Source organism: Oryctolagus cuniculus, chromosome 14, assembly GCF_051225735.1.
Source record: "Oryctolagus cuniculus isolate XC-2025 breed Fujian yellow rabbit chromosome 14, ASM5122573v1, whole genome shotgun sequence".
NCBI lineage: Eukaryota > Metazoa > Chordata > Mammalia > Lagomorpha > Leporidae > Oryctolagus > Oryctolagus cuniculus.
Genome location: NC_142880.1, coordinates 34,587,824 through 34,615,591, shown reverse-complemented (window position 1 = coordinate 34,615,591; position 27,768 = coordinate 34,587,824). Strand labels below are relative to the sequence as shown.

At 38.5% G+C, this 27,768-nt stretch overlaps 1 protein-coding gene across 8 annotated transcripts in view; it reads right to left on the bottom strand.

The window, feature by feature from the left end:
- Positions 1–27,768, bottom strand: part of BTNL9 (butyrophilin like 9) — a 102,762-nt gene that overhangs the window by 27,118 nt on the left and 47,876 nt on the right. For 6 of the 8 annotated variants that reach the window (XM_051853899.3, XM_089312531.1, XM_089312530.1 and 3 more), the window contains one exon: positions 25,578–27,161. The exons of the other annotated variants lie outside the window; for them this stretch is intronic. In XM_051853899.3, the coding sequence (XP_051709859.2) occupies positions 26,539–27,161 (623 nt within the window). In that variant the 3' untranslated portion in view covers positions 25,578–26,538. Of the gene's footprint in view, positions 1–25,577; positions 27,162–27,768 lie in introns of those variants that run through there. 8 annotated transcript variants of the gene reach the window in all.

Here is a 27,768-nt window from a genome sequence, read left to right as displayed (position 1 = left end):
TGATAGCTTTTTATTCTTTAGCTTTTATGATATGTTAAATTATGTTAATTAATTTTTGAATGTTGTCTCACCTTTCATGCCTTAAATAAAGCCCAAGTGATGTTGGCATATAATTCTTTAGATAAACTGCCTAAATTGGCTCTATGATATTTTTGGAAGACTTTCAGCCATTCAAAATTTATGAGGGAACCATTTAAAGAGAATGTAATTCTCTTTAATTTGATTAAAAAATATAAATTGGCATTATAACATCTTTATTTTTTAACTTTTATTTAATAAATATAAATTTCCAAAGTACAACTTTTGGATTATAGCAGCTTTTTCCTCCATAACCACCCACCCACCCGCATCCATCTCCCACTCCCTCTCCCATACCATTCTTCATCAAGATTCATTTTCAGTTATCTTTGTATACAAAAGATCAACTTATTATATACCAAGTAAATATTTCAGGGGGTGGAGCCAAGATGGCGGAATAGTGAGGACGCACACTGATAGTCTGGGAAAAGATAGTTTAAGAAAAGTAGAGTTACTGTAGTTTCAGGGAAAGGTTCAGAAAAAAATTACAGAGGAAACTCTTCCATATCTAGTAGATGTGACATGGAGGACCTACAGGCAGAGAAAGGACGCCCATGGCTCAGGAGCCCAGTTGCGGAGTCTATGCACCAGCACTGCAAGGGGAGGTGAGGTCAGTAGCCCGAGACATTGGTGGGGAAATGGCAGAAAGAGCCTAAAGGGAACAAGGCATGAAGCCCGCTGGGGAAAGTTCACCAGGCTAACTAGAGGAGAGAAAAAAAGAAATAAAGGGACCAGCACTGACGCAACCTCTCTCTCCACTAAGCTTACAAAGGGAAGCAAGACAAAGAACAGCCACCATTTTGGACGTACATAAAGTGGCACCTGCCATCAACCAAGCAGAAAAACCTGACACTCGTGGGGAGAAATAACAGGAGGTTAGGACCTAGTGAAGGTGTGGAGCTAATGAACTGAGACTGAAAATCTGAGGGTGTGGGAGAGAACTCACGGAGTACACAAACTTGGTAACCTTGGCAACCCAGTGAGAGACAGCAGGGAAATTAGCCTGAGCCATCAGGCAAGAAAAAGAAATTAAAGGGATACAAATTGGGAAGGAAGAAGTCAAACTATTCCTCTTTGCAGACGATATGATTCTTATTTAGGGGATCCAAAGAACTCTACTAAGAGACTATTGGAATTCATAGGAGAGTTTGGCAAAGTAGCCTCCATATGAATTTCAGCATCATTTTATTCAGATCTGAGAAGAAAGTCTTTGTTATTTTATTGATATCACATTGAATCTATAAATTGCTTTTGGGAGAATGAACATTTTGATGATATTGAGTCTTCCAATCCATGAACACGGAAGATTTTTCCATTTTTGGTATCCTCTTCTATTTCTTTCCTCCATTTTGTAATTCTTGTCATAGAGACCTTTGATGTCCTTGGTTAAATTTATTCCAAGGAATTTAATTTTTTGCAGCTATTGTGAATGAGATTGATCTTTGAAGCTCTTTCTCAGCCATGACATTGTCTGTGTATAGAAAGGCTGCTGAATTTTGTGTGTTGATTGTATATCTTGCCACTTTTCCAAAATTTTTATGAGTTCTAATAGTCTCAGTGAAGTCTTTTGAATCCCCTATATATATATATATAGGGGATATATATATATATATATATATAAAATCATGTCATCTGCAAATAGGGGTAGTTTGACTTCCTCCTTATCAATTTGTATCCTTTTGATTTCTTTTTCGTGCCTAATGACTCAGGTTTCCAAGACTGTAATGAATAGCAGTTGTTACAGTGGGCATCCTTCTCTATTCTGGATCTCAATGAGAATGGGTCCAACTCAATAGAATGCTGGCCATGAGTTTGTCATAAATTGCCTTGATTGTCTTGAGGAATGTTCCTTCTCTACCCAATTTGCTTAGAGTTTTTATCATGAAAGGGTATTGTATTTTATTAAATGCTTTATCTATACCTATTGAGATAATTATATGATTTTTGTTCTTCAGTTTTTTTTTACTTTCTATCCTTTATTTGAACTTTTTAGTATGTTTTACTTTTTTGGGGGGGATATACCAAAAGCAGTGTTAAGTGGGGAGTTTATTCCCACTCTTACATTTAACAGCGATCACTTTTCAGTTAAGTTTCAGCACTTAAGAAGAATTGTGTATTGATTACAGTATTCAACCAAAAGTATTAAGTAGAACAAACAAAAAAAATACTAAGAGGGATAACATATTAAGCTGCTCATTAACAGTTAGGGTGAGGGCTGATCAAGTTACTGTTTCTCATAGTGTTCATTTCACTTTAACAGGTTTCCTTTTTGGTGCTCAGTTAGTTGTCATCTATCAAGGAGAACAAGTGGTATTTGTCCCTTTGGGATTATTGGCTTATTTCACTCAACATAATGTTTTCTAAATTCCTAACAGGGATCACTTTTCAGTTAAAATTTAAACACCTAAGAATAATTGTGTGTTAATTACAGAGTTCAACCAATGGTACTAGAACAAAAAAAAATACTAAAATGGATAAAGTATTACATTGTACATCAACTGTCAGGACAAGAGCTGATCAAGTCACTGTTTCTCATAGTGTCCATTTCACTTCAACAAGTTTCCCCTTTGGTGCTCAGTTAGTTATCGATGATCAGGGAGAACATATGATATTTGTCCCTTTGGGACTGGCTTAATTCACTCAGCATGATGTTTTCCAAATTCCTCCATCTTGTTGCAAATGACCAGATTTCGTTGTTTTTGACGGCTGTATAGTATTCAATAGAGTACATGTCCCATAATTTCTTTATCCAGTCTACTGTTGATGGGCCTTTGGGTTGGTTCCAGGTCTTAGCTATTGTGAATTGAGCTGCAATAAACATTAATGTGCAGCCTTAATCTATTAACCATTTTCAACCCAATGGGTGAATTTCTCCCTCCCTTCTGCAGTTGACAGAAACTTTTTCCTTCAGTTTTTGACTACAGGATTCTCTTTGTTTCATGATGTGTTTCACTGTCCTAAGCAATAGGCTCATATGCTGATAAAGGTTTTTTTGCTGTGCTATTGTAACTGACTTAGGTAACGAAAGTTTTCATGTGTCTTGAAGGTATTCTGTTTTTCCATTGCCATTATTGATTCTTGATTGGGGGAACTGTATCTCAAAGTAGTTTAAGTTTTCTGCCTATTTTTAATGTTTGAATGATTATATTAACTTTAACCAGGTCTAGCCCACAGCTTTGGTTGAAATGCACAGGTTAAATGTACTGCTTCATTTTAGCTGAACAGTTTGACTCCCTGAAAATTTAAATTCTAAACTGAGTCTTCTAATTAGGGGGCCTCCAGTCAGATCCCAGTTGTTTGAGTCAATTCAGATTATGTAAAGTACATTGTAAGTTTATAAAACAATGCCAAATCTATGTTATATTCATGTTACTGCTTTCCAACTAGAGTAGTTGTATAAAAATGAGAGTAAATTTTGTATATACAAGCGTTTATGTTGTTACAGTAAAGTGAGCCAACACAGATTGGATCAGAAAACTGACATTATTCCAAATGCCCGCTGGTTAATTTGGCTTACATGTGTCTTTGATATGCTTTAACCTTGTTTTTTACAGGAATGAAGATATTTTCAAAGTTTCTAGCATACGCTAGTGCCTGTGTTTTCTACTCAAGAGGTTTTATCCTTATCAGTTATTTATACTTGAAAAGGAAGTCATTAATATCTCAATTTTTGGAGTCATCTAGATATAGTTACTAAATAAAACTTTGGAAAAGATAACATGTGTACTCTTGGCATCTTAAATTCTATAAGGGAGACTGGGTTTGTTAAATCAGCAAACCAGACCCAAACTAATAGGAGAGGAGAAATAATTAAAAATCAGAGAAGAAATAAATAGGGTTGAATCCAAAAAAAATTACAAAAAAATCAGCCAAACGAGGAGCTGGTTTTTTTAAAAAATATACAAAATTGACACCCCATTGGTCCAACTAACTAAAAAAAGAAGAGAAAAAACTAAAATCAATAAAATCAGAGATGAAAAAGGAAACATAACAACAGACACCACAGAAATAAAAATAATCATCAGAAATTACTACAAGGACTTGTATGCTTGTGCTTCTGTGGTGTTTTCCAAGAAGTCATTGCCGATACCTATATCTTGCAGGGTTTTTCCAGTGCTCTCTAATAATTTGATGGTGTTGGGTCATAGATTTAGGTCTTTAATCTATGTTGAGTGGATTTTTGTGTAAGGTGTAAGGTAGGGGTCTTGCTTCATGCTGATGTATGTGGAAATCCAGTTTTCCCAGCACCATTTGTTGAATAGACTGTCCTTACTCCAGGAATTGGTTTTGGATCCTTGATCAAATCTAAGTTGGCTGTAGATGTATATGTATATATTAAGTAAAGATTTCAACAGTTTGTACCCACATAGAAACACAAAGTGAAATATACTGTTTGAGTACTAGTTATAGCATTAAATCTCAATGTACAGCACATTAAGGACAGAGATTCTACATGAGGAGTAAGTGCACAGTGACTCCTGTTGTTGACTTTACAAATTGACACTCCAGTTTATGGCATCAGTAATCTCCCTATGCACCAGTCATGAGTTTCCAAGGCTATGGAAGCCCCTTGAGTTCTCCGACTCTTATCTTGTTTAGACAAGGTCATAGTCAAAGTGGAGGTTCTCTCCTCCCTTCAGAGAAAGGTACCTCCTTCTTTGAAGACCTGTTCTTTCCACTGGGATCTCACTCACAGAGATCTTTCATTTAGGTCTTTTTTTTTTGTTTGTTTTGTTTTTGCCAGAGTGTCTTGGCTTCCCATGCCTGAAATACTCTTATGGGCTTTTCAGCCAGATCCGAATGCCTTAAGGGCTGATTCTGAGGCCAGAGTGCTGTTTAGGACATCTGCCATTCTATGAGTCTGCTGAGTATCTCGCTTCCCATGTTGGATCACTCTGCCCTTTATTTATTCTATCGGTTAGTATTAGCAGGTACTAGACTTGTTTATGTGCTCCCTTTGACTCTTAGACCTATCATTATGATCAATTGTGAACTGAAATTGATCACTTGGACTAGTGAGATGGCATTGGTACATGCCACCTTGATGGGATTGAATTGGAATCCCCTGGTATGTTTCTAACTCTACCATTTGGGGCAAGTCAGCTTGAGCATGTCCCAAATTATACATCTCTTCCCTCTCTTATTCCCACTCTTATGTTTAACAGGGATCATATTTCAGTTAATTTTCAACACTTAAGAATAACTGTGTATTAATTACATAATTAAACCAGTCATATTAAGTAGAACAGACAAAAAACCTACTAAGAGGGATAATGCATTAAGTTGTTCATTAACAGTCAGGGCTATGCTGATCAAGTCACCGTTTCTCATAGTGTCCTGAAAATGAATCTTGATGCAAATGGAATGGGAGAGGGATTTGGAGATGGTTGGGTTGCTGATGGGAGGGAATTTATGGGGTGGAAAAGCCACTGTAATGCAAATGCTGTACTTTGAAAATTTATATTTTTTTAAATAAAAGTTAAAAAATCAGCAAATGTAAAAAGGGCACAAATATAAAAAAATGTGTTCTTCGTAAGAAAGGCTAAAAGGAAAGAGGCTTTTTAAATAAAGAAAGTACGTAGTTTGTAAGAATTAGTTTATCTTAATGACTAGTTTAGAGTGGAATAAAAAAGAAAAGTTTTAGCAAGTTTCAGAAGATGTGAGCAAGTCACAAAAAGTTTGTAAGAACAAAATCTTAGAAAAAATAGCTTATGATTTTAAATATTATTTACAGAGTTTTCTTTCTACAAGTTGAGTGTCAATACTAAAGTTATACTGACCTGGGATAGAAGTTCTATCTTCTGTTATAGCAATGAGGTTTTTGAAAATGTATATTAATGTTAGTAAATATCTAGAAATAGTCTTGATCTTAAAAAGTAAATCTGTTTTTTTTTTTTTAAAAAAACCTGAAACATCTCCATTTAATATTTTCTGTTTAGTTGGTTACTCTGTGCCAATTTTGTAGTTAGGTCCTGTAAGCTCTTTTGTGACTCTATTAAATTGTGCCAAATTATGTGGTGATTTCATGTGCTAGCTCTTATATTTGAGGTTTTTATTTTGATTTACTTGATGACCGGAGATGCAAATTTTCTGTTCTGTTAAAGCAATCTATTGTATTCTCTACTTTCACTGTTAAGTTTTGATTGTTGGAAAGCATTGTCTTAAAAGTTATTTTAAATACACATTCAATTAAAAATATTTGGTCATTCTGGCTAAAAAGCCCATGAGAGTTTTGTAGGCATGGAAAGCCAAGACACTATGGCATAAAAATGACCTAAATGAAAGATCTCTGTGAATGAAACTGCAGCGGAAAGAACGGGCCATCAAAGAAGGAGGTACCTTTCTCTGAAGGGAGGAGAGAACTTGCACTTTGACTATGACCTTGTCTCAATAAGATCAGAGTTGGAAAACTCAAGAGCTTCCATAGCCTCGGGTGATTACTGATGTCATAAACAAGAGTGTCAATTTGTTAAATCAACAACAGGAATCACTGTACACCTACTCCTCATGTAGGATCTCTGTCCTTAATGTGTTGTACTATGAGAATTAACGGTATAACTAGTACTCAAACAGTACTCTATACTTTTTGCATCTGTGTGGGTGTGATCTGTTGAAATCTTCACTTAGTATATACTAAGTTGATCTTCTGTATATAAAGATAATTAGAAATGAATCTTGATGTGAATGGGACGGGAGAAGGAGCGGGAGATGGGATGGTTGCGGGTTGTAGAGAGGTTATGGAGGGAAAAGCCGCTATAATTCAAAAGTTGTACTTTGGAAATTTGGAAATTTATATTTATTAAATAAAAGTTGAAAAAAAATTTTAAAAATTTGGTCATTTTCTCATTGTGATTAAATCAGTTCTGAGGTTGTTAAAGTCACCCTTAATGGATGAATATTATTTCATGATGTTAAGGAACTACATTTTGACCAGATACTTTAAGTTCTATTGGTATCTTTAGCAGACTTTATAAGAATCAAAGTTCTTTTTTTTTTTTGACAGGCAGAGTGGACAGTGAGAGAGAGAGACAGAGAGAAAGGTCTTCCTTTGCTATTGGTTCACCCTCCAATGGCCGCCGCGGCTGGCATGCTGCGGCCGGCGCACCGCGCTGATCCAATGGCAGGAGCCAGGTACTTCTCCTGGTCTCCCATGGGGTGCAGGGCCCAAGGACTTGGGCCATCCTCCACTGCACTCCCTGGCCACAGCAGAGAGCTGGCCTGGAAGAGGGGCAACTGGGACAGAATCCAGCGCCCCGACCAGGACTAGAACCCGGTGTGCCGGCGCCGCAAGGCGAAGGATTAGCCTAGTGAGCAGGTCATCAAAGAAGGAGGTATCTTTCTCTGAAGGGAGGAGAGAACTTCCACTTTGACTATGACCTTGTCTAAATATGATCAGAGTTGGTGAACTCTAAAGACTTCCATAGCTTTGACAACTCATGACAAGAGCCTAGGGTGATTACTGATACCATAAACAAGAGTGTCAATTTGTTAAGTCAACATCAGGAGTCACTGTGCACTTACTCCTCATGTAGGATCTGTGTCCTTAATGTGCTGTACATTGTGATTTAATGCTACAACAAGTACTCAAACAGTATATTTCACTTTGTGTTTCTATGTGGGTGGAAACTGTTGAAATCTTTACTTAATATATGCTAAACTGATCCACTGTATATAAAGAGAATTGAAAATGAATATTGATGTGAATGGAAGGGGGAGGGAGAGGGGAAGGGGAGGGTTGCAGGTGCGAGGGAAGTTATTGGGGGGGAAGCCATTGTAAACAATAAGCTGTACTTTGGAAATTTATATTCATTAAATAAAAGTTTTAAAAAAAGGATCAAAGTTCTGAATTCTCTGGACTTTGATATTTCCAGATGGGCTTCTGAAAATGTCAAAATATATATTTCTCATCTTTCTGAGATAATAACCATTAGGCTATTTGGATTTAAAATGTTGCCAAGATGTAAAATGATGCTAAACTTCAGTTTAAGCATGCTTCTTTATAGGTCCTCTAATCTCTGGCTTGGAAGCCAGATTCTTTAAAGGTACTCACTGACAAAGTCTCAGTACAGCTAACCATGAATATAACCATTTATAGCCCGTTCAAATTATGTATCAGAGGTCCAGCCAAGAAGGAAAAAGTGTTCTTCTTTGGTAGACTTAGAGACAATTGGAGATGGTTATGCAGCAGCAACAAGAGAACTGGGTTCCAGAAGCCCAAGAAAACTCTAGTATCCACCGGCTACACAATGAAAATTCAGATGCCAAAAAAACTTACTAGATAAATCCAAAAACTCCATTTTGAGTTATGTGGTAAGTTCTAGTACAAACTTACAGGTTACATGGTAACACCAGTTAAACCCAGCAACCCAGGCCCATAACCTACCAGCTATACAGTGAAAATCTGCAAGTCTAAGGATGACAGAGATGTCTGCCACAATTTCTCTAAGTCAGACTACACAGTAAGCACTGGTTGAACACCAGTTAAATCTAAAAGCCCAAAATCAGGGAGGCCTGACTTGCTGCCTCATTTCTCTTCATTTCCCTTCCAAATGGGAACTTGACTCTATTCCACAGGACTCTCCACTGTGATGTACAGTTTGACCCTCGGATCTTGCAAAAGGGATAACTGACCTTTTCTGTGATAATGCCTAACAACAATATAGAGGACAAAATAACATAGCCAGAAAATGAGACATTAAACTTTAAAATGATTTTACACCTATATTTGTTTTTCTGTGTCCACAGCAAATAGGCAGAACTCCCCTTTTAAACCAAACTGAGGGGAAGATAGGAAGTTGTACTAATGACCACAATATATATATATATAGACAGGTCACTGCATTTGATCTTATCTGAAAGGTCATACTTCTCCTCATAGGTACTGACTTAACTCACAGGGAAATACTAAGTGTCAGAATTTGCCCATGACCATAGCTTTCTAGCTCACTCTGATATTAAAAGAAATCTTCAAAAATTAGGGATGGGTTGAGCACCCCCTTGACTGACAAAGGTTGCCCCGTGGTCCACTTTATTAGAGACCAGGAGAAAGAGCAAGCTGGGAAGAGGGAGTAATGCAAGGATAGGCAACAGGCCAATTAACATCTGCTTTATATAGTGATCTGTCTTCAAGGAGACCCAACAAGGCCAGTCCACCCCCAAATGGCACCTGTTTTTGATATTAGGAACCAGGGCATTGGACAAGCAGCTGTCATGACATAAACTGGCCAAGAACAAAGCCACTGGAAATATCCCGAGTGTCAAAGGACTCCTGGGTCAGAACCACAGACCCCTGGCCCCAAGCCCAAAAGCCCTTAGTTCGGCCCAGCTTCCAACTCTAATCACTGCTACTGAGGGGATGGCTTATGGTCAGTAAAACATAAATTTCCATTTAGAAACACTACCTATTCTACACCAGCCTGCTGTTTTAAACCAGCTCTACTCCTAATCCAAAGAATATCTCCACAATGCTAAGCAACAAACGCAGAAACCGAGGAAACAAGAACAAGGAAGAGATTATGACACTCCCAAATGAAGAAGACATCCCAAGCCAAGAAATGAAGATGATGAGATAGAAGAAATGCAAGATACGGATTTCAAAAAAATTATGATAAGAACACTTGGAAGTTTTCAAAAACAAATGTTTGAGCTACAGAAATCCTTACTGGACAAGATAGAAAAAAATCTCTCATGAAAATGAAATCTTGAGGAGGAATAGAAATGAAACACAGAAACTAGTAGAACAGGAAAGTGTGATAGTGAAGAGAAATCAAAATGAAATGAAGAACTCAATAGATCAAATGACAAACACATTAGACAGCCTTAAAAACAGAATCAGTGAAGCAAAAGAGAGAATATTAGAATTAGAAGACAGAGAACAGGAAAGGATACAGTCAAACCAAAGAAAAGAAGAGGAAATTAGAATTCTAAAAAATATTGTTGGGAATCTACAGGATACTATTTAAAAACCCAGCATTCGGGTTCTAGGAGATCCTGAAGGCATGGAGAGAGAGAAAGGATTAGAAGTCCTTTTCAGTGAGATACTTGCAGAGAACTTCCCGGGTTTGGAGAAGGACAGAGACATCCTAGTACAGGAAGCTCATAGAACCCCCAATAAACATGACCAAAAGAGATACTTACCACTACACATTGTAATTAAACTCTCCACAGTGAAACATAAAGAAAAGATCCTAAAATGTGCAAGAGAGAAACGTCAGATTACTCTCAGCAGATCTCCCATTTGACTCACAGCAGACTTCTCATCAGAAACACTACAGGCTAGGAGGGAATGGCGAGACATAGCCAAGGTACTAAGAGAGAAAAACTGCCAGCCCAGAATATTATATCCTGCTAAGCTCTCATTTGTGAATGAAGGTGAAATAAAGACCGTTCATAGCAAACAGAAATTGAAAGACTTTGTGGCCACTCGTCCAGCCCTGTAAAAGATGCCTAAAGATGTGCTACGCACAGAAACACGGCCATCAATATGAAAGAAAGTAAAGGAAGGAAACCTCACAGCAAAAGATGACAGAAAGTTCAAAGCATACATTAGAAAATGTCTTTGGCAAATGGCAGGGCAAAGTTACTACTTATCAATAGTCACATTGAAAGTTAATGGCCTGAACTGTCCAGTGAAAAGACACAGATTGGCTGATTGGGTTAAGGAACAAAACCCATCTATTTGCTGCTTATAAGAAACACATCTTTCCAACAATACAATGCACTCCAATACAATAGTACTGGGGGACTTCAATACTCCACTCTCAGAAATATATAGATCAACCACACAGAAGATCAACAAGGAGAAGGTAGATTTAAATGACACTATAGCCCAAATGGATCTAATAGATATCTACAGAACTTTTCATTCTACACATAAAGCATTTACATTCTTCTCAGAAGTACATGGAACCTTCTCTAGGACTGACCACATACTGCGCCATAAAGCAAGTCTCAGCAAATTCAAAAGAATTAGAATCATACCATGCAGCTTCTCAGACCATAAAGGAATGAAGTTGGAAATTAGCAACTAAGGAATCCTAGAGCATATGCAAACACGTGGAGACTGAACAACATGCTCTTTAATGAACACTGGGTCATTCAAGAAATCAAAAGAGAAATCAAAGCTTTCTGAAAATAAGTGAGGACAACAGAACAACATACCAAAACTTATGGGATACAGCAAAAGCAGTATTAAGAGGAAAGTTTATATCAATAGGTGCCTACATCAAGAAATTGGAAAGGCGACAAACAGATGAGCTTTCACTGCATCTCAAGGATCTAGAAAACCTACAGCAAACCAGACCCAAATCTAGTAGGAGAAGAGAAATAATTAAAATCAGAGAAGAAATCAACAGGATTGAATCAAGAAAAACATTACAAAAAAATCAGCCAAATGAGGAGCTGGTTTTTTGAAAAAATAAACAAAATTGACACCCCATTGGCCCAACTAACACAAAAAGAAAAGATCCCAATCAATAAAATCAGAGATGAAAAAGGAAACGTAACAACAGACACCACAGAAATAAAAAGAATCATCAGAAATTACTACAAGGACTTGTATGCCAGCAAACAGGGAAATCTATCAGAAATGGATAGATTCCTGGACACATGCAACCTACCTAAATTGAACCAGGAAAACACAGAAAACCTAAACAGACTCGTGACTGAGACAATTATTGAAACAGTAATAATAAAGGCCCTCCCAACAAAGAAAAGCCCAGGACCAGATGGATTCACTGCTGAATTCTATCAGACATTTAAAGAAGAACTGACTCCAATTCTTCTCAAACTATTCAGAACAATTGAAAAAGAGGGAATGCTCCCACATTCTTTCTATGAAGCCAGTATCACTTTAATTCCTAAACCGGAAAAAGATGCAGCACTGAAAGAGAATTACAGACCAATATCCCTGATGAACATAGATGCAAAAATCCTCAATAAAATTCTCGCCAATAGAATGCAACAACACATCAGAAAGATCATCCACCCAGACCAAGTGGGATTTATCCCTGGTATGCAGGGATGGTTCAACATTCGCAAATCAATCAATGTGATACACCACATTAACAGACTGCAAAAGGAAAACCATATGATTATCTCAAAAGACGTAGAGAAAGCATTTGGTAAAATACAACACCCTTTCATGATGAAAACTCTAAGCAAATTGGGTATGGAAGGAACATTCCTCAATACAATCAAAGCAATCTATGAAAAACCCACAGCCAGCATCCTATTGAATGGGGAAAAGTTGGAAGCATTTCCACTGAGATCTGGTACCAGACAGGGATGCCCACTCTCACCACTGCTATTCAATATAGTTCTGGAAGTTCTAGCCAGAGCCATTAGGGAAGAAAAAGAAATTAAAGGGATACAAATAGGGAAGGAAGAAGTCAAACTATCCCTCTTTGCAGATGATATGATTCTTTATTTAGGGGATCCAAATAACTCTACGAAGAGATTATTGGAACTCATAGAAGAGTTTGGCAAAGTAGCTGGATATAAAATCAATGCACAAAAATCTACAGCCCTTATATACACAGGCAATGCCACAGCTGAAGAAGAACTTCTAAGATAATCCCATACACAATAGCTACAAAACAATCAAATACCTTGGAATAAACTTAACCAAGGACCTTAAGGACCTGTATGATGAAAATTACAAAACCTTAAAGAAAGAAATAGAAGAGGATACCAAAAAATGGAAAAATCTTCCATGCTCATGGATTGGAAGAATCAATATCATCAAAATGTCCATTCTCCCAAAAGCAATTTATAGATTCAATGCAATTCCAATCAGGATACCAAAGACATTCTTCTCAGATCTGGAAAAAATGATGCTAAAAATCACATGGAGGGAAAAGAGACCTCGAATAGCTAAAGCTATCTTTTACAACACAAACAAAGCTGGGGGCATCACAATACCAGATTTCAGGACATACTACAGCATGGTACTGGTACAGAAACAGATGGATAGACCAATGGAACAGAATTGAAACACCAGAAATCAATCCAAACATCTACAGCCAACTTATATTTGATCAAGGATCCAAAACCAATCCCTGGAGTAAGGACAGTCTATTCAATAAATGGTGCTGGGAAAATTGTATTTCCACATTCAGAAGCATGAAGCAAGACCCCTACCTTTCACCTTACAAAAACATTCACTCAACATGGATTAAAGACTTAAAGCTAGGACCCGACACCATCAAATTATTAGAGAGCATTGGAGAATCCCTGCAAGATATAAGTACTGGCAAAGACTTCTTGCAAAATCCCCAGAGCACAGGCAGTCAAAGACAAAATTAACATTTGGGTTGCATCAAATTGAGAAGTTTCTGTACTGCAAAAGAAACAGTCAGGAAAGTGAAGAGGCAACCGACAGAATGGGAAAAAATATTTGCATACTACATAACAGAAAAAGGGTTGATAACCAGAATCTACAAAGAAATCAAGATACTCCAAAACATCAAAACAAACAACCCACTTAAGAAATGGGCCAAGGACCTCAATAGGCATTTTGCAAAAGAGGAAATCCAAATGGCCAAAAGACACATGAAAAATTATTCAAGATCACTAGCTTATTTCACTTAGCTGATCCCTGTTAGGAATCTGGAAAACATTATGCTGAGTGAAACAAGCCAGTCCGAAAGGGACAAATAGCATATGTTCTCCCTTATCGGTGACAACTAACTGAGCACCAAAAAGGAAACTTGTTAAAGTGAAATGAACACTATGAGAAATGGTGATTTGATCAGCCCTTGCCCTGATTGTTGATGAACAACTTAATACGTTATCCCTCTTAGTATTTTGTTCTCTAGTGTTGAAACTTAACTAAAAAGCGATCGCTGTTAAATATAAGAGTGGGAATAAGAGAGGGAAGAGATGTGCAATTCGGGACATGCTCAAGCTGACTTACCTCAAACGGTAGAGTTAGAAACATACCAGGGGATGCCAATTCAATCCCATCAAGTTGGCATGTACCAATGCCATCTCACTAGTCCCGGTGATCAATTTCTGTTCACAATTGATCGTAATGATGGGACTAAGAGCCAAAGGGAGCACATAAACAAGACTAGTGTCTGCAAATACTAGCTGATAGAATAAAAAAGGGAGAGAACGATCCAACATGGGAATCGAGATACACAGCAGACCCACAGAATGGCAGATGTCCTAAACAGCACCCTGGCCTCAGAATCAGCCCTTAAGGAATGCAGATCTGGCTGAAAAGACCATGAGAGTATTTCAGGCATGGAAAGAAATGACACCCTAGAAAAAAAAAGAAGACCTAAATGAAAGATCTCTGTGATGAGATCCCAGTGGAAAGAATAGGTCATCAAAGAAGGAGGTACCTTTCTCTGAAGGGAGGAGAGAATTTTCACTTTGACTACAACCTTGTCTAAATATGATCAGAGTTGGTGAACTCAAAAGGCTTCCATAGCCTTGGAAACTCATGACAAGAGCCTAGGGTGATTCCTGATACCATAAACAAGAGTGTCAATTTGTTAAGTCAACAACAGGAGTCACTGTGCACTTACTCCTCATGTAGGATCTCTATCCTTAATGTGACGTACATTGTGATTTAATGCTATAACTAGTACTCAAACAGTATTTTTCACTTTGTGTTTCTATGTGGGTGCAAACTGTTGAAATCTTTACTTAATGTATGCTAAACTGATCTTCTGTATATAAAGAAAATTGAAAATGAATCTTGATGTGAATGGAAGGGGGGAGGGAGAGGGCAATGGGAGGGTTTTGGGTGGGTGGGACATTATGGGGGGAAGCCATTGTAATCCATAAGCTGTACTTTGGAAATTTATATTCATTAAATAAAAGTTAAAAATAAAAAAATCACTAGAAATCAGGGAAATGCAAATCAAAACCACAATGAGGTTTCACCTCACCCCGGTTAGAATGCTCACATTCAGTAGAGCCAAGATGGTGGAATAGTGAGGACGTGCACTGATTGTCCAGGAAAAGATAGGTTGATTATAGAGGAATTACAGTAATCACAGGGAAAGGCTCCAGGGAAAAATGCAGAGGAAACCCTTCTGGATCTGTGGATATGACACAGATGACCAGTGGGGTGAGCAGGGGTGCCCATGGCTCTGAATCCACACATTGGTGCTGGAAGGGGAGGTGAGCTCAGTAACGGGAGACACTGGCAGGGAAACGGCAGAGTCTAGAGGGAAGCGGGCTTGAGGAGTGAAAGTTCACCAGACTGACAACAGGAGAGAAGGAAGAAAAAAAAGTGCGGGTTGTATGGTATGGGTGAGTTTCTCTCTCCACCGACCTTGCAAAGGCGAGCAAGAGACAAAGAGCAGGCTCCATTGGATATATATAATAAAAGGGTAGAGCTAAGGAACTGAGGGGCTATAATTCAGTAGCCTAGGCAACCCAGAGGGAGTCCATAGGAGAAACTGAGCCCGCACAGACTTTTTGGGTAGAAGCCAGAGATCGGAAGCTAAATACCATCAATTCTGCTCAGCTGTGCGGTATAACTTACCTCCTGAATAAAATAAATAAATAAATAAATAAAAAGAGAGATTTATCACGCATAGCCTGAGGGTGTCACCTTTGCACACCCTTAACCCAGAAGAACCAAGCAGAACTCTCTGGCCACACCCATCGCAAGCCTCCAAGGCTCCTTCAACAGAGGACTGTCCACTTAACACAGACATAGTATAAAAAAAAAAAAAACTCACAGTGAGGGAAGAAGAATTAAGAATGCCAAGCAACAAACACAAAAATCGAGGGAACAAGAACAAGGAAGACACTATGACACCTCCAAATAAACAAAACACCCCAAGCCAAGATTATGAAGATGATGAGATAGAAGAAATGCAAGATACGGATTTCAAAAAATTTATGATAAGAACACTTAGAAGTTTTCAAAAGCAAATCCTTGAACTACAGTAATCCTTATTGGACAGGATAGAAAATCTCTCTCGTGAAAATGAAATTTTAAGGAAGAATCAAAATGAAATGCAGAAACTAGTAGAACAGGAAAGTGTGATAGTGAAGAGAAATCAAAATGAAATGAAGAACTCAATAGATCAAATGACAAACACATTAGACAGCCTTATAAACAGAATCAGTGAAGCAGAAGAGAGAATATCGGACCTAGAAGACTGAGAACAGGAAAGGATACAGTCAAACCAAAGAAAAGAAGAGGAAATTAGAATTCTAAAAAATATTGTTGGGAATCTACAGGATACTATTTAAAAACCCAGCATTCGGGTTCTAGGAGTTCCTGAAGGCATGGAGAGAGAAAGGATTAGAAGGCCTTTTTCAGTGAGATACTTGCAGAGAACTTTCTGGGTTTGGAGAAGGACAGAGACAACCTAATACAGGAAGTTTATAGAACCCCTAGTAAACATGACCAAAAGAGATACTTACCACTACACATTGTAATTAAACTCACCACAGTGAAACATAAAGAAAAGATCCTAAAATGTGCAAGAGAGAAATGTCAGATTACTCTCAGAGGATCTCCAATCTGACTCACAGCAGACTTCTCATCAGAAACCCTACAAGCTAGGAGGGAATGGCGAGACATAGCCAAGGTACTAAGAGAGAAAAACTGCCAGCCCAGAATATTATATCCTGCTAAGCTCTCATTTGTGAATGAAGGTGAAATAAAGACCGTTCATAGCAAACAGAAATTGAAAGACTTTGTGGCCAATCATCCAGCCCTGCAACAGATGCTTAAAGATGTATTACACACAGAAACACAGAAACACGGCCATCAATATGAAAGAAGGTAAAGGAAGAAAGCCTACCAGTAAAACAGCATAGGAAGCTCAAAGCATATACTAGAAAATATGTTTGTGAAAATGGCAGGGCAAAATCACTATGTGTCAATAGTCACATTAAACATTAATGGGCTTAACTCTCCAGTTAAAAGGTACAGACTGGCTGAATGGATTAAGGAACAAAACCCAACAATTTGCTGCCTACAAGAAACACATCTTTCTAACAAAGATGCATGCAGACTGAAAGTGAAAGGTTGGAAGAAGATATTCCATGCCAACAGAAACAAAAAAAAGCAGGTGTAGCCATATTAATATCAGACAAAACAAACTTTAATACAAAAACTGTTAAGAGAGACAAAGAGGGGCACTATATTATATATATATAATTATATATATATAATTAAGGGTTCAATTCAACAGGAAGATGTAACTATTATAAGTGTATATGCCCCTAATTACAGGGCACCGGTCTATTTAAAAGATATGTTAAGGGACTTAAAGGGAGACTTAGATTCCAATACAATAGTACTGGGGGAATTCAATACTCCACCCTCAGAAATTGACAGATCATCTGGACAGAAGATCAACAAGGAAACAGCAGATTTAATTGACACTATAGCCCAAATGGATCTAACAGATATATACAGAACTTTCAATCCTACATCTACAGACTTCACATTCTTCTCAGCAGTGCATGGAACCTTCTCTAGGATTGATCACATACTAGGCCATAAAGCAATCTCAGCAAATTCAAAAGAATTAGAATCATACCATGCAGCTTCTCAGACCACAGCGGAATGAAGTTGGAAATTTGCAACTCAGGAAACCCTAGAAAGTATGCAGACACATGGAGACTGAACAACATGCTGCTGAATGAACACTGGGTCATTCAAGAAATCAAAAGAGAAATCAAAAACTTCTGGAAGTAAATGAGGATAACAACACAACATATCAAAACGTATGGGATACGGCAAAAGCAGTACTGAGAGGCAAGTTTATAGCAATAGGTGCCTATATCAAGAAATTGGAAAGGCACCAAATAAATGAGCTTTCAGCACATCTCAAAGACCTAGAAAAACTGCAGCATACCAGACCCAAATCTAGTAGGAGAAGAGAAATAATTAAAACCAGAGAAGAAATTAACAGGATTGAATCCAAAAAAAATTACAAAAAATCAGACAAGTGAAGAGCAGTTTTTTTTGAAAAAATAAACAAAATTGACACCCCATTGGCCCAACTAACTAAAAAAGAAGAGAAAAGACCCAAATCAATAAAATCAGAGATGAAAAAGGAAATGTAACAACAGACACCACAGAAATAAAAAGAATCATCAGAAATTACTACAAAGAGTTGTATGCCAGCAAACAGGGAAATCTATCAGAAATGGATAGATTCCTGGACACATGCGATGTACCTAAATTGAACCATGAAGACACAGAAACTTAAATAGACCCATAACTGAAATGGAAATTGAAACAGTAATAAAGGCCCTCCCAACACAGAAAAGCCCAGGACCAGATGGATTCACTGCTGAATTCTACCAGACATTTAAAGAAGAACTAATCCCATTTCTTCTCAAACTATTCAGAACAATCGAAAAAGAGGGAATCCTCCCAAATTCTTTCTATGAAGCCAGCATCACCTTAATCCTTAAGCCAGAGAAAGATGCAGCACTGAAAGAAAATTACAGACCAATATCCCTGATGAACATAGACCCAAAATCCTCAATAAAATTCTCGCCAATAGAATACAAGATCACATCAGAAAGATCATCCACCCAGACCAAGTGGGATTTATCCCTGGTATGCAGGGATGGTTCAACATTCGCAAATAAATCAATGTGATACACCACATTAACAGGCTGCAGAAGAAATACCATATGATTATCTCAATAGATGCAGAGAAAGCATTCGATACAATTCAACACCCTTTCATGATGAAAAATCTAAGCAAATTGGGTATAGAAGTAACATTCCTCAATACAATCAAAGCAATTTATGAAAAACCCATGGCCAGCATCCTTTTGAATGGGGAATAGTTGGAAGCATTTCCACTGAGATCTGGCACCAGACAGGGATGCCCACTCTCACCACTGCTATTTATCATAGTTCTGGAAGTTTTAGCTAGAGCCATCAGACAAGAAAAAGAAATTAAAGGAATACAAATTGAGAAGGAAGAAGTCAAACTATCCCTCTTTGCAGACGATATGATTCTTTACTTAGGGGATCCAAAGAACTCTACTAAGAGACTCCTGGAACTCATAGAGGAGTTTGGCAAAGTGGCAGGATATAAAATCAATGCGCAAAAATCAATAGCCTTTGTATACACAAGCAATGCCACGGCTGAGAAAGAACTGCTAAAATCAATCCCATTCACAATAGCTACAAAAACAATCAAATACCTTGGAATAAACTTAACCAAGGACGTTAAAGATCTCTACGATGAGAATTACAAAATCTTAAAGAAAGAAATAGGATACCAAAAAATGGAAAAATCTTCCATGCTCATGGATTGGAAGAATCAACATCATCAAAATGTCCATTCTCCCAAAAGCAATTTATAGATTCAATGCAATTCCAATCAGGATACCAAAGACATTCTTCTCAGATCTAGAAAAAAATGATGCTGAAATTCATATGGAGGCACAAGAGACCTCGAATAACTAAAGCAATCTTGTACAACACAAACAAAGCCGGAGGCATCACAATACCAGATTTCAGGACATACTGCAGGGCAGTTGTGACTCCATTTTTAAACAATAAAAAAAAGCAGCCTTCGTTTCCCATAGCAGACCCGGGTCCTCGTAAAAGGAGACATTCAGGCATTCCAGAGATATCAAAGCTTACCAGGGACAGCTAGCTCTGTAGACCAAGGACAGCACAGTAGAGATTGCTGAACAAAGTAACTCCCTGTGCCCAAAGCTTCCATGCTGTAAGCCCCCGCTGTAACTCCCTGTACCCAAAGCTTCCATGCTGTATGTAACTCTTTTTTCCTGCTGATGTAGTTCTTTTTTTCCTTTAAAAACTCTCTCTAACAAAGACCGGGGCCTCACTCCTTCCTCTGCTGTGCTGGTTGGTTGGATGGGGTCCCTGTACTCCCGAATAAACCTTGCTTTTGCAGTTCAGTGTGATTGACTCTTCGGGGGTCTCCGCGGGGATCTAACGATCTGGGCACAACATACTTTTTGGTGCCCAACAGCAGGACTCAAACTAGCACTCCTCTATGGGATACCAGTGTTACTGACAGGGACTTAACCCATTATATGACATTATTAAAATTTTAATCTGAGTCTAGGATTCTTGCTTTCCTTTTTCTTCATAGTATTTTCCTTGCCTTTTAGCATGCCCTGTAAATTTATGTTGAAAACATAATATAGTGTATTGAGTGATAGAATTGAAGTAAATTGGATTTTGTGTGATAGTTCATGTTTATCTGATAAGGTGTTTACACTGTGTATCCTGTCTGCTGTACTGCAGGTTTCTGAGACATTAAGTTCTTCCAGAGTCCTTGTTTTTCTCTACCATAGAAAATCTTCCTTAAATAGAATCTGAGCCTTTCAGTTCTCTCAGCTTTGATTGTATATTATTACACAGTGATTCTGTTGCCATGGTGTTGAGGTATTTGGGAACATAGTATTCCATAGTCCTAGGATTATGTTTAACTCTTTTATGATTCTGTGTCCCTGGGATATTACCTTCCTAAGTGCACCTTAACTTTTTCCCCCTCTTCTTAGGTATTCCAGGAAGACTTGAGTAGGGTAGGGTTGGCCAATTACTCCTCCTCAAGTTAGGTAAGGTTTTGGTTCCCTTGAGGGCAGCCCTTTGAAATAGAAAAATGAAAGAGAACATATTTGAAACTAATTGCTTTTCTCTTTCCCATGCTAGAAACAAGAGAAAATTTTCCTTCAGTCTTTACAGTGAGAGCCCGGTGGGCCACTGGCAGGTGAAACTAAGGAAATCATGCCCCCCCACCCCCAAGTGGTTCCTCCTGGAATTTTGAACTGAAGCTGGTTCATACCCTGCCTCCAGCAGTTGCTCAGTCAAAAAGCAAAAGTCTAATCTATTTCTTACTATACCTGAAGTTCCAGGCATTGACTGCTAAGAAAGCAACTTAATTCTACTTCAGCAGAGAACTTCTTCTCAGATCTGGAAAAAATTATGCTGAAATTCATATGGAGGCACAGGAGACCTCTAATAGCTAAAGCAATCTTGTACAACAAACACAAAGCCGGAGGCATCACAATACCAGATTTCAGGACATACTACAGGGCAGCTGTTATCAAAACAGCATGGTACTGGTACAGAAACAGATGGATAGACCAATGGAACAGAATCGAAACACCAGAAATCAATCCAAACATCTACAGCCAACTCATATTTGATCAAGGATCCAAAACCAATCCCTGGAGTAAGGACAGTCTATTCAATAAATGGTGCTGGGAAAACTGGATTTCATGTGCAGAAGCATGAAGCAGACCCCTACCTTACACCTGACACAAAAATTCACTCAACATGGATTAAAGACTTAAATCTACGACCCGACACCATCAAATTACTAAAGAGCATTGGAAAAACCCTGCAAGATATAGGTACCGGCAAAGACTTCTTGGAAAATACCCCAGAAGCACAGGCAGTCAAAGCCAAAATGAACATTTCGGATTGCATCAAATTGAGAAGTTTCTGTACTGCAAAAGAAACAGTCAGGAAAGTGAAGAGGCAACCAACAGAATGGGAAAAAATATTTGCAAACTATGCAACAGATAAAGGGTTAATAACCAGAATCTACAAAGAAATCAAGAAACTCCACAACATCAAAACAAACAACCCACTTAAGAGATGGGCCAAGGACCTCAATAGACATTTTTCAAAAGAGGAAATCCAAATGGCCAACAGGCACACGAAAAAATGTTCAAGATCACTAGCAATCAGGGAAATGCAAATCAAAAGCACAATGAGGTTTCACCTCACCCCGGTTAGAATAGCTCACATTCAGAAATCTACCAACAATAGATGTTGGAGGGGATGTGGGGAAAAAGGGACACTAACCCACTGTTGGTGGGAATGCACACTGGTTAAGCCACTATGGAAGTCAGTCTGGAGATTCCTCAGAAACCTGAAGATAACCCTACCATTCAACCCAGCCATCCCACTCCTTGGAATTTACCCAAAGGAAATTAAATTGGCAAACAAACAAGCTGTCTGTACATTAATGTTTATTGCAGCTCAATTTACAATAGATAAGACCTGGAACCAACCCAAATGCCCATCAACGGTAGACTGGATGAAGAAATTATGGGACATGTACTCTATAGAATACTATACAGCAGTCAAAAACAATGAAATCTGGTCATTTGCAACAAAATGGAGGAATCTGGAAAACATCATGCTGAGTGAAATAAGCCAGTCCCAAAGGGACAAATATCATATGTTCTCCCTGATCGGCGACAACTAACTGAGCACCAAAGGGGAAACTTGTTGAAGTGAAATGGACACTATGAGAAACAGTGACCTGATCAGCTCTTGTCCTGACTGTTGATGTACAATGTAATACTTTATCCATTTTAGTATTTTTTTGTTCTAGTACTATTGGTTGAACTCTGTAATTAACACACAATTATTCATAGGTGTTTAAATTTTAACTGAAAAGTGATCCCTGTTAGGAATTTGGAAAGAATTATGCTGAGTGAAATAAGCCAGTCCCAAAGGGACAAATACCATATGTTCTCCCTGATTGGTGACAACTAACTGAGCACCAAAAAAGAAACCTATTAAAATGAAATGAACAGTATGAGAAACTGTGACTTGACCAGCCCTTTCCCTGACTGTTGATGAACAACTTAAGACGTTATCCTTCTTAGTACTTTTTTTGTTTATTTGTTCTACTTAATACTTTTGGTTGAATACTGTAATCAATACACAGTTGTTCTCAAGGTTTGAAACTTAACTGAAAAATGATTGCTGTTAAATATAAGAGTGGGAATAAGAGAGGGAAGAGATGTGCAATTTGGGACATACTCAAGCTGACTTACCTCAAACAGTAGAGTTAGAAACATACCAGAGTATTCCAATTCAATCCCATCAAGTTGGCATGTACCAATGCCATCTCACTAGTCCCGGTGATCAATTTCTGTTCACAATTGATCGTAATGATGGGACTAAGAGCCAAAGGGAGCACATAAACAAGACTAGTGTCTGCAAATACTAGCTGATAGAATAAAAAAGGGAGAGAATGATCCAACATGGGAAGTGAGATACACAGCAGACCCATAGAATGGCAGATGTCCTGAATGGCACTCTGACCTCAGAATCAGCCCTTAAGGCACGCAGATCTGGCTGTAAAGCCAATGAGAGTATAACAGGCATGGAAAGCCAAAACACTCAAAAAACCCTACATGAAAGATCTCCACAAGTGAGATCCCAGTGAAAAGAACAGGTCATCAAAGAAGGAGGTACCTTTCTCTGAAGGGAGGAGAGAACTTCCACTTTGACTACGACCTTGTCTAAATATGATCAGAGTTGGTGAACTCAGAAGGCTTCCATAGCCTTGGAAACTCATGACAAGAGCCTAGGGTGATTACTGTTGCCATAAACAAGAGTGTCAATTTGTAAAGTCAACAACAGGAGTCACTGTGCACTTACTCCTCATGTAGGATCTGTGTCCTTAATGTGCTGTACAGTGTGATTTAATTCTATAGTACTCAAACAGTATTTTTCACTTTGTGTTTCTGTGTGGGAGCAAACTGTTGAAATCTTTACTTAATGTATGGTAAACTGATCTTCTGTATATAAAGAGAATTGAAAATGAATCTTGATGTGAATGGAAGGGGGAGGGAGTGGGAAAGGGGAGGGTTGCAGGTGGGAGGGAAGTTATGGTGGGGGAAGCCATTGTAATCCAAATTCTGTACTTTGGACATTTATATTCATTAAATAAAAGTTTAAAAAATCATCTCTGGATTACTTATAATACTAAAAACAATTTAAAAACTTTTATGTACATAGCTGCTATATTGTTAGGGAATCATGACAAGAAAAAACAGTCTCTATGTGTTTAGTACAGGGACAGTTTTTTCCAAATATATTCTATCCATAGTTGGTTGAATTGACAGATATGGAACCTGTGATACAGAAGACCAAGTGTATTTTGTACACTGTATTGTGATATACAAATGTTGCATTCACCCTTTCTCAGTTTTGAGTGGTAAATACATGGAAAATGTGAACATTGCAGAGTACTGAATTACCATGTATTATTTTTATATTTTAAGAAAATATTACTTTTTGGAAAGAGAGAGCTAGAGAAAGAGAGAGAGAGATTCATTTTCTGATTCACTCCCCAAATGACCATAGCACCTGAGGCTGAGTCAGGCTAAAGCCAAGGGGCAGGAAATTTAATTTAGGTCTCCCATTTTGGGGACAAAGATTCTACCTGAGCCAGCATTGCTTCTCTGCTGGCTTCCAGTGTCTGTATTAGCAAGAAACTGGAGTCAGGAGCAGAGCTGGAACTCAATCCCAGGGACTCTAACCCAACATGCGAACATTTTAACCACTAGGCCAAATGACTGCACTTATGTCCTGATTTTAGGAACTTGTTAGAGGGTCATAAAGTACTTGGTGTTTCCAAACTTGAATTTCTGTTCTGAATTCCGAGCTTCCTGATTGCCCCAGCATGGCCTTTGTGGTTCACAAAATGTATAGCTGAATGTCTGAGGTCCCTGAAGGCTGTAAGTCTGTATTTCTCCATTATTTAAAGTGAGCTGAAGGAATCAGATTCTTTAAAAATCAGTTTAATATTGTCTTTCGTGTCATGTATTTGTTTGCTCTTCTTTAATGCATGATAAAAATGATCTTAAAGGAATAATGATTATATGTGGTCACAGAACATATGTTTTGTTTTTAAAAATATTATGGTTACCATTCTCTGCAATATATTACTACTCTTTTTTTTTTCCCAACAAAACTTTGTATTTCTAGATCAACATCTTCCCTTTCCACAAGCTCTTTTCTCCCCATCCTCTGGGAATCATCATTCCAGTCTTGAGTTCAATGAGTTCATCTTTTAAGATTCTACACATAAGTAGGAACATGTTGTATTTGCCTTCCTTATTTTTTCTCCTCTTCCACAACTCTTTTAAGCTGAAAAGTATCAAACCTAGCAAAGCTATATATCTAGAACAGTGAACATCAGAAGACTATTTATCTACATTTACCAAATATTAGTTTGCCACAATTGCTTTATCTCTATACATCATACATGTATATATTTTCCACTGAGGCATTTGAGAGTCAGTTGTAGACACTGTCCTAATTTACTTCTAAAATATTCAGCATACATTTACCCAGATCAAGATGATTCTCCTATATAACCACATTAAAATGTCTCACTCTAAAAATTAACATTCACATAACACTTAACATACAATCCCTGTTTTGTTTTCCTCAAGTGTTGAATATGTTGCATCACTGGCAATGCTAAATTTAATTACTTGATTAATTTGGCAGATTTCTCCAATGATGGAACAATCTTTACCCTTCCAAACTTAATAAATGTATGAGGTTACTACTTTAAGATTGTGGAAATACCCTGAATTCTAAAAAGCTTTTACTCAATGGTTATTCCAGTTATTATTGACACAGTGGGGTAGCTGCATTTTTTTCTATCATTTCTTTCACCTGAATTTATTAGATTTCATTTTTAAAGAAAAACTTCTTGTTTCTCTTTGAAAAGAAAGAAGTAAATATAAGCATGGACTCAGGAATATTTTGTTTATTCAGTGCCTTACAATCTATTCTCATCATTACTAATTTTTATGTTCAAACTGTCCCCATAGGTAAATGATATGCCCCCTCCACACTGTCACCTATGTACTTTTGTCATCATTAATTTCTTTTTATATGTTTTAAACATTTACATTAATCTACTCATTGTTTTGACAAAATGTATATATTTATGGTGTACAATATAATGTTTTTATACATATATACATGTACATGCATTGCAGAATGGCTAAATAAAGCTAGTTAAGCTGTGTCCTATCTCATAGTCATAACATTTTTTGTGGAGAGAACATTTAAAATATACTTTCAGTAATTTTCAAGTACACATGCATTTTGTACAACACAGAGCTCCTGAATTTATGCCTCCTGTAGTTCAGTTTCACCATATACGTTTATTTATGACACAAGATGGTTCAGGCTAATTTTGTACTATCCTTGCCCCAGCCTTGGAATCAGACATTTCTCCAGCGTCATTTTAGTGGGAAATAGTATTTAAACCCAAGATCTGGTTATAAGTGAACCTACATCTTGTGAGGTGTCATTGCTTCTGGACCTTATAAGAACCAGCAAATATATCCAAAATTTTGAAACCACATAAATCCCCCTCAAGTTAATCCAACAAGATTCTTCTCCCTCTCTCCCCCATCTGAGTTTCTCATCTCCCACAGCAAACTCCCTGACAAAAGCATCAGTTAATTTTTACTTTTACTCAGTACTACAATATAAATGAATGAACTTTGGAACTTCCTGTTTTCCTTAAAGAAAATCACACACGCGCACACACGCGCACACACGCACACACAGAGACCCCTAAATTGGCAAAAGTCTGTCCAGCTGCTGACATTTGGGTTGGTCATATGTGACTCTAAGAGAAGCACCAGGGCAAAGCGGCCAGGGTCTCCAGGAAGGGGCCCAGAACCCACCGTGCGAGCTCACTACAGGCCCAGGGCGGGGTCCGAGGGCTCATAAGGCTGCAACCAGGTGTCGTTATGGTCCTCTTCGGGGCTACGTGGCCCTCTTTTCGGCAATGTGCAGATGGTTAGGGGATCTGGGTGTTCTGTGCCATCCGGGGCCCTGGGCCTGAGATAGGCGCACAGCTCCCCAGAGAAGGTGTCAGTGAAGGTGAAGATGTGGGAGCCGTCAGAGCCATTGAAGAAGGACAGCTTCCCTGCGTCGCAGTCCAGTAAGATGCCCACGCGTCGAGGTGGCACACGCAGGGTGAGGGCGACACGGTGCGGGTCCAGGACGAAGTACTCACAATCGTTCCACAGTCCCATCACCCAGTAACCTCCGGCAGGGCTCAGGCGCGTGGGCCCCACACGCGACACCGTGGCCAGACAGGCTCCCAGGAACCAGCGGCTACGGCGGCCCACATGCACCTCCCAGTAGTGGCGGCCTACAGAGAAACGCTCCTGGCTCAGCACGCATGTCTGCTCTGAGAACCGCTGTGGGTCGTCTGGCACCCTGTTTGGAGCAATGCCATGGGAGCACACGCTCTTGCCATCCTCTGAGACCTCCAGACTGGGGTGTGCGGTGGCTGGATCTAGTGTCACCTTCACTGAAGAGAGGAATGGGGTTAATGTCAGTAAGGACGGTTCTGGGACTCTTTTGTCCCTTCCTCTCAAAAGGCAAACAAAGAGCAATTGGAATAATTGTCACAGTCCTCCCAACTCTGGGACACTCTCTCCCACCCCCCATAGAAGTGTTATTTTTTGAGCATTTTTAATTGTTAAGAGGAATCCTATTTCTTTACTGAACTGGGACATTCCCAAAACCCATATTTGGTGGCAAAGAAAAAAAGATAGCAAACAGGTAAGTTTGTGGGAAGGAACTAGTACCTGTGGGCCAGTTCTGTTCCCTTGTGTGACTTTGAGAAAATCAGGTGAGCACTGGGACTCCATGTTATAGCAATTTCAGGATTTTTTAAAATGAAGGGAACCTCTGAGATCATCTAGTCCAGTGCCCTGCACTCCAACACCCCACCCTGATGAATAGGAAACCCGAGGATCCCTTCTTCCAGATGATCTGAGAGATTCCTTTCAGATTCTGTATTCTCTCCTACAAACAGATCCAAGATGCAACTTTCCTGCTTAGTGGAAACAAAGCTAGTGAAACCCAGATAGCATTCAGCATGTTTGTATATGCATGGATACATATGCAAGCGT